At 41.5% G+C, this 8,323-nt stretch overlaps 1 protein-coding gene across 1 annotated transcript; it reads left to right on the top strand.

The window, feature by feature from the left end:
• Positions 1–2,104: 2,104 nt before the first annotated feature.
• Positions 2,105–5,655, top strand: mlnr (motilin receptor). The gene is made up of 2 exons (XM_072391673.1): positions 2,105–2,888; positions 5,357–5,655. Exons 1-2 carry the CDS (start codon positions 2,105–2,107, stop codon positions 5,653–5,655), a joined length of 1,083 nt encoding a protein of 360 aa, XP_072247774.1.
• The last annotated feature ends 2,668 nt before the right edge of the window (positions 5,656–8,323 follow it).

Consider the following 8,323-nt stretch of genomic DNA (forward strand, 5'->3'; position numbering starts at 1 on the left):
AATTCGAATACTTCTACCTGTTCATTACTGCTCATTGTGTGAGACACTGGAAGCTTCTGGAATAAAATGCAGCATTTCTTGTTAACTTCATGAGCCCCTCAGCGGTGAAAGCACAGCCACTGTGATTAATGAGGGTGAGAGCTGCCTCGCTCATCTTGGTCACGGCAGTGTGAACAACATTGGCTCTTGTTGAGAGATGGATTACAAACCCTTGAATACAAAAAAAAACAGAAAAACAAGCTCTCCCTGTCTCGTTGCTGTGACATGAGTAAGCAGGGACACAGGAGAGATGGTCCTGCTGACCCCTCAGAGGTCCGAGTAGTTCATCCGGCTGTGGGTTACCTCTGTGTAAACACACAAATAAAGCCTCATGTCAGTGTCTTTCTTGTGGCAGGGCTTCATTTAGTTCTAATGGATGTGATAGCTTTTAACCAATAGAGCACAGCAGCGACCATCCATGCTTTGATGATTGATGTCGCCTTTGACATAAAATGGGAAAACCTGTAGATCAGGAACTAAAAATACACCTCTGTTTGTGACTATTTTCACACCTTTCCACCTTCCACCTCAAAAAGCCTGGAAACAACTTGAAACCTCATGTGTTGGTGGAGTTGAAACTAAATTAGAATTTGTAATTCAGTACTGAAAACCTGGAGTTAACGACGATGAATCAATGATTCATTTGTCCAGCAGGCCTTATTACTTTTAAGGCTGCATTTAAGCACTAATCAATGTATCTCTTTTTGGTACTGATACTGATTATATACATTCAGTCATTTTTCAGGCTATTTATTCTTGTCTTGGTATTTCCAGAGATATTTATTCTATAACCTGTTACTCTCATTAGAATTATTACTGTATTTGTTATCATTACAACTATTATTATCATCTTCTTTTCTTTCACCATCATACTCTGATTAATCATTTCTACAAATAGACTCATTCTCATCACCTATATTATCGTTATTCTGATTTCTCGTTTAGTTTGATTTCTGTGGACGTTTCCCTCTTCCACACTATCACGGGCTTCTGTGGCATCACACTTGTATTTATTAAGGCTAATCAATTGCTGTACCTGAACCATCCACAATGTCACCCCTTTCTTCTTCTTCCTCATTCTTTATTCATGGTTGTTGTTACTCGTTATCTTTTTCTTTCTTTGGTCAAACTTCAGATGAAGAGGAGGGAGAGGAGGTTTGAGGACTATTAAATAAATGCATGCAAAAGTGATTTTACTTTGATCAATAATGGATTGATAAATGTATCGTTCTTGCTTGGATCACCAGTTTATCCTCAGATAGGAGCATCCGTAAATAGGAGATTGCCTTGAATCCCATTCCTTTCAGCCTCTACCTTTTACCATCACGCATTCTGCCATCATAAGAGTATGAAGATTACTTAGGCATACACACAGCAGGCAACCCCCACTGATGCTCCATGACTCCTCAGGGTGCTGTGGAGGAGGTGCTCCTTTCTTCGTCTCTCAACACAGCTCAACTGGTCATTATTATCAGGACAGGCTCTGCCACTTCATCTGATTCTCCTGCTGCTGCTGCTGCTGCTGCTCATCAGCACACACAGTAACTCTGCAGGGACTGAGAAAAGTTAAAAGGACCCAGCTCAAATTCTCAGGTAAAGTCACCTGCTGAGATTTCTTTCACACCACTTTATTGCATGTAGAATTGAAGTTTCCATAGAAATCACTTTTTATGTTTTATCTTATCTACTACAACACTTTAAACAACTGTGAACTATGTTTTAATAGTTTAATATTTGAATAGTCTCTGGTTTGCGATAACATCTGTGTAATGCCAACAGAGACTGGAGTTGTGTAATAATAGATGGTGCATTCATCTTTGTTAGTCTGGCTTTCTATTACAGTACCTTGCACCAAATGCATGAACTATACAACTGAAAGCGTCATGTTCCCTGCCAAGGAGGAAATATCTGAAGCAAAATTACTGATTCATATTATGTATTCAAGGAGACCAAACCTACACAAAACATAGGTTTAGTCCTAAAATGTCCATTTTTTTCTCTCTGCAGCAGCCAGATTTCAGAGTCCAGATTTCCCACCATACTGACCCCACACAGTGAGATTGGCATGCCCTGGGCCAGACCCCAGGTGGACCTTCATGCTGGTGGAGCAGAGGCCACAGACCAGTACAACATAGACGACCACCACTATGAGGGATCCCTGTTTCCCACCTCCACACTCATCCCCGTCACAGTCATTTGTATCCTCATCTTCATCATCGGGGTCACAGGCAACACCATGACTATCCTCATCATCCAACACTTCAAGGACATGAAGACCACCACCAACCTCTACCTGTCCAGCATGGCAGTGTCAGACCTCATCATCTTCCTCTGCCTGCCCTTTGACCTGTACCGGCTGTGGAAGTACGTGCCCTGGCTTTTTGGCGAGGCGGTGTGTCGCTTTTATCACTACATCTTCGAGGGCTGTACCTCGGCCACCATCCTTCACATCACGGCTCTGAGCATCGAGCGCTACCTGGCCATCAGCTTCCCCCTCAAGAGCAAGGTGGTGGTGACCAGACGCAGGGTCCAGTACATCATCCTCGCCCTGTGGGGCTTCGCCTTGATTTCTGCAGCTCCCACGCTCTTCCTGGTAGGAGTGGAGTATGACAATGAAACGCATCCTGATTACAACACGGGGCAGTGCAAGCACACCAGCTACGCCATCAGCTCTGGACAGCTGCACATCATGCTCTGGGTGTCCACCACCTACTTTTTCTGCCCGATGCTCTGCCTCGTCTTCCTCTACGGCTCCATTGGATGCAAGCTGTGGAAAAGCAAAAATGATCTGCAAGGTCCCTGTGCGCTGGCCCGAGAAAGGTCACACAGGCAAACCGTCAAGATCCTGGGTGAGTTATCGAAACAAAGGTTGGAAAAGACAAAGAAAGGAACACAACTCACACACAAAGGCACACAAAAAGGAAGAGTAATCAAAGTGGAAATGAGACTAATATTTACAGAATCAGTAATCCTTACAAGCTATGACATGTTCACCATCTGGTTAAAACTTAACCAGAGTCACTCATATGAAGATAGTGGTCATTTTGATGGAATTAACAAATTGTTTGAAGATGAATTGCTATAAGAGCTACCAGTTTATAGTTCTTCACAACAATGAATGAATTATCAAGTTGTTCCTTAATTCATAATATGTGTAATTCTTTTTGCTTCTTAACTGACTAACCAAACAATACCTACAGTTAGTCATTAACTGTTGGTTATCAAGCAGACGCAGCTTCATCTCCACTTGCACACATTTGTTCATTTGAAACTCCTCAAAAGTGATGTCACCACCACTGTTCCAGCAGCGTGACTCATAGTTTCTCCTTTGCTTTTAGCAAATAACTTTGCTTTTTCTCCTTGTTGTCGTCGGTTACTAAAAAAGCAGATGCAGGAGCCACAGCATGTAAGTCTCTTTGGAGGGAAATCCACCTGTTTACACAGTCAGTTTGCTTTTCCGTGTTGCTGAAGACAAAAAAAAAAGAATGTTGAATTTCTGGTTTCCTGTGCTGTGTTTGGGAGTGTTATCGAACAGCTTAAGCAGATCTTTAGTAACGCTGTTTTTGGTTAAAAAACTTCCATCTCTCTCCAGCAGCACTCTGACAGATCATTATTTCACCTCCACTATGACGAAGAGAAAGCTGGTGCCGTGTCTGCTCTTGTTGATACAATCTGGTTAATTAGTCTGTTTTGTCTGAAGCTAATCATGTCCTGTCACTGCACATACTGATTAGCCTAATTTGTGGCTCTGGTATATTGTGCAGGAAACCCTGTTTTACAGCAGAACACTGCAGCCATGCTGGTTCAAATGTTTAATCATGATGTATTCATTATGATATTAATGCTGTCCATTGCCTGAGCAGATACTGCACAGAGCTCACGCAGTCAAACTTATAGCCCTCATTTGCCAAATCCCAAACTGGATTGTCATCGACATAGGTCGACATAAATCAGCCTTAATGGAAGTTCGCTCATTACAACAGCCCTGGGTCTATTCTCTATCTGCTGATGTCATATTTCTCATTAATTACTCAGTGACAACTGTGGTATCTGCTCACTCTGTTTTACTGTTTCAGTTCACAAATAAATACCCCCCCAACACACAAACACACCTCTTTAATTACAGGACTGGCATTTATTGTCCTTACAGAAACAACTGCCCTTATTAGAAACTGATGATAGTTTTATCTACAGGGGCTTCTTGATCAATACCGGTGACTCAGTAATTAGCTCACACCTCACACAGATGTCCACCTTTGTTCTTTGCTGAATTAGTGCCACGTTTCCTGCTCAGCTGACCTCTCTGCTGCATTTGTCCTCTAATTGTCTTGCTTGCTTGTCTGTATGGTGAAAAAAAAAGAGTGACTTCAGCATTGGAGCCAGTTACGAGCCACAGCCAGTCCTGGAAACATGCTTTGGGCTGAAGGGGACATCTTTTTGATGCTTCTGTAATTACTGCTGGTCATTAATAAATGTCATGGATGGCTGCAGATCACAGGATACTTCAAAAGCCTGAAAATCAATTTTCTTAATCAGCTTCTCATTATAAACAGTAATATAAACAGGTTATATTATAAACTGGTTTGAAGTGAATGGGGCTTTATGGAAAAGATTATAAAGAGGAATATGTGTGTTCATCATGTGTGTTCAGAATGTTTTTAAGATTTTTTGTGTTTTTGAAAAATTTTAAATGACACCAAGCTACCTAATACATAAACCACTTTGGCTGATGTAACAGTAGATCATTTTCCTAAAGAAACACTGAATATAATTTCAAAAAGTATAGATTCATATTTTGGTTGATTACTCACCCAGAGTTTGATAAAACTGATATTATTCTTATAATACTATAAAAGATTGAAGCTATTCTAAGCAGCAGTGGTTGTGTAGTAGCTGGCTCTTCAAAATGAACAAAATCTTAAACAACCTTTACGTATCATAATTTGGCTTTTATTATCTCTGCTGTGAACAGAGACCTAAATGGAAAATCGTCAGTGCCTTCTTCCTTTTTCATGGCCAAGTCTAGAGACTCCTTTTGTTGCTTGGCAACCTCATGGTGAAGAGAAGACTGAAAGTGTCATCCTTACATTTTGTACCAACCACTAAGAACGATATTTTGATTATTGATCTTCTTTTGCAGGTGTTAGTGGATGTATTTTGTTACTATTTTACTGTAGAAGCTGTTTGCAGCCGCGAAGTGGCTTTGAGCCACAGTTTTAACAAGACATTAGGGAGTGTTTGTTCTCTTACATAACTACTTTCAGTTAGTCTTAAAATGTTAATGCTCATTTATTCCACCTATTTTTCCCCCCATCAGTGGTGGTGGTGTTGGCCTTCATCATCTGCTGGCTGCCCTACCACATTGGCAGAAATCTCTTCGCCCAGGTAGATGGCTACGAGACGGCCATACTCAGCCAGAACTTCAACATGGCCTCCATGGTACTCTGCTACCTCAGTGCCTCCATTAACCCCGTCGTCTACAACTTGATGTCTCGGAAGTACAGAGCCGCGGCCAAACGCCTTTTCCTGCTGCACCAGCATCCAAGACGAGCCCACCGTGGCCAGAAACATCTCGATCACATCTCCACCCTCAATGAAAGCCTGACTGGCGTCTGAGCGTTGTTTGGTTTCACCAACAAGAAGGAATTTGAGTCTATTTAAAGTTCAGGGGTTAAGGGTCAGGAGCTGAAGAGGAAACTCATTGAGGATGTGCAGAGGAGAGAAGTTTTGCTTTAGAGGGGAAACAGGGCTCAGTGTTTCACTGCACTTCAATGCAAAATCTGATTTATTACTCCTCAGTGGCATTCTATTCACTGAGACACAATGATGATCGTCAGCCTTGTCACATTCTAGTTTTTGTCTTGAAATCATGCATAAATTGTCTGAGTGTTATGCACCTCATGCAGCAGTCTTTACATTCAGATTGTGTGCTTCTCTCCTGGTTGTTCTTATGTGCATAATTTCGTTTCACATTGATCATCAGTTTGCTGCACAGAAGTAACCTATCTTTGTTAGTGGCAGATATACAGTGACTGTTCATTTGTATTTTTCGGCTCTTGTCAGCCTGATGCTGGTGTGTATTTGCATTTGTTTTAATGTCTGGTGAACTACTGTTATCATAATGTTTGTTTGTTCTCGTGCATCCAGTAAAACAAAGCAAGTAAATCTGTTAGCAGTCGGTCGTTAGTTGTGCAGATCTGAAAGAGGGTATTCCGGTGTGTGTGTGCACACATTTGAATGGATTGAACATACACCTGATAAAAGCAGATTAGAATGAAAACACGGCTCTTGTTGACTGTGTGTATGATACCGAGGCCACCTGAGCCCGGAGGTTTTTGGGCTGTGTACGTGCCAGTCGTCACATGTAATCTGACATGGCTATTATATTAAATGGGCTCTGAGTTAGATTTGCGTTGGCAGCCAGCGTCTCTGCATCACCATATTCAAAGTAATGGCTGCTCTAAGTGCTTTTGAAAGAGGAACAAAGATATTAGGTTTTCAGCTGCAGCAGAGCTCATTACTTTTACTGCCTCTACTTGTATACGTTGTATGATTCCTATTCTGTGCTGGGTTTTGGATTTAAAACTGTACACTTTTGTACCACACATGTTCCACCAAAAAAAAGGTAATGTCATAGTTATGCAGTCTAACCTGGAAAAAAGCCTAAAATAAACCCTTTTTTTTTTTTCAAGTTCTGCTTATCAAACATCTCATTCTTTAAAAGAAACTGATTTTTCCCATGAATCATCAGGCCTTGGTTTGCACAAATACAAAGAGACATAGTCGCTCTGGGATGACTCATTCACATGAAACTTTTTTTTTCACAGAGCCATTAATCTTCTCAAGAGAGGAGCTGAAGCAGCCCGTGAAAGCTCATATCCTACAGACCATCCTGCCATCACCTTGTAGAAAGATCAACGAGCAGCACGACTCCTCTCTTGGTTATTTCTTTAGCGATAACAAAGTGTTGCTGTGAGCGGTTAGTCAATAGCTTCAGGCATTATTTCCACTTTTTTCAATCAATATTGGGGAAATACAAATTGATTAAAGAAAATAAACTTACATATTCCACACATTGCATTTTAGCTCTGTGGTATATCTCCTGGTTTATGTAACCCAGACATTGACTTAGAATGAAATGTAATGACACTTGTAACTGTGGGATTCATTAAGTTTATGGTCACAAAAACTCCATCATAATTCATTCACCTGAAGGTTCTTCACAAAGATGAATCAATTTTGAGGTCATCATCTGCAGCCATTATTTAAGTGCAGATGTTTTATTCGCCACAAGGGAGAGACAAAGTCTAGTGTTGCAACATTAATGCAGCAGGGACCAGGTACTTAAATTGTTAAGAGCTCCTATAAAATACATATTTGAAATGGACATATAAGAATGAGTTTAAAACAATTAAGACAAATAGATCAGATGAATGCAGTATAAAGTAAAACAGTCAATAAACAATTCTTTCAGTCAAAGCTTCTTGATGCCACTTTTCCCTTTAAGAAGTCATCAGGTGAGAGGCGGGGTGCACCTTGGACAGGTCACCAGTCCATCACCGGGCCGTATAGAGACAAACGAGACAAACAACCACACACACTCACACTCACTCTAAGGACAATTTTAGAGACACCAGTTAACCTAACATGCATGTTTTTGGACGTTGGGAGGAAGCCGGAGAACCCGGAGAGAACCCACGCATACACGGGGAGAACATGCAAACTCCCCACCTGGGAATCGAACCTGGAACCCTCTTGCTGTGAGGCTCCTTTCAACCCGTTTCCACAAATTATCAACAACAAGTATTCACCTCCTATTTGGGTCTTTATGCTTTCCGATCCATGTGTGTGACTACAAGAGGCTGTGCTAAAGTAATTTAGGTTATTCAGATGAAGACAAGTCTCTCTGCCAATCCCAAAGAGGTTCACTCTTCCCTGTTGTGTTTTGTGATCATGGTGCCATCTCCTTCTCTGTGTCCTCTACAAACTGAGAGCCTTCCCACCCCAAGATGACAGTGAGGTCAGTCATCTCAAACCAAAACTATCTACTGCTAAAGATGCAATGGTGGATTTGGCATCATGGCAGCTGGAGGTCTGAAAATGTATCTTATGTGAATGTAAAAGTCTCCCATGCGTATTCATGCTTCTGTGCTATGAAGAGGCGGACATGTTCCAGAACAAACGCTGTGCTCCTGCTGCACAGCTGGGAAACAGAAAGACTATAAACACAAATGTGTCTTTGGCTTTTAAAAATCACCAGGCACAGCAGCCCTTTAATGAGGGT

The sequence above is a fragment of the Leuresthes tenuis genome, unplaced genomic scaffold (genome assembly GCF_036924035.1).
Source record: "Leuresthes tenuis unplaced genomic scaffold, fLeuTen1.0.hap1 SCAF_9, whole genome shotgun sequence".
Lineage (NCBI taxonomy): Eukaryota > Metazoa > Chordata > Actinopteri > Atheriniformes > Atherinopsidae > Leuresthes > Leuresthes tenuis.

Coding starts and splice junctions, on each gene's coding strand:
- mlnr (XM_072391673.1), top strand. CDS start 2,105: ATGCCCTGGGCCAGACCCCAGGTGGACCTTCATGCTGGTGGAGCAGAG. Junction 2,889..5,356: donor GCAAACCGTCAAGATCCTGG/GTGAGTTATCGA, acceptor TCCCCCCATCAG/TGGTGGTGGTGTTGGCCTTC.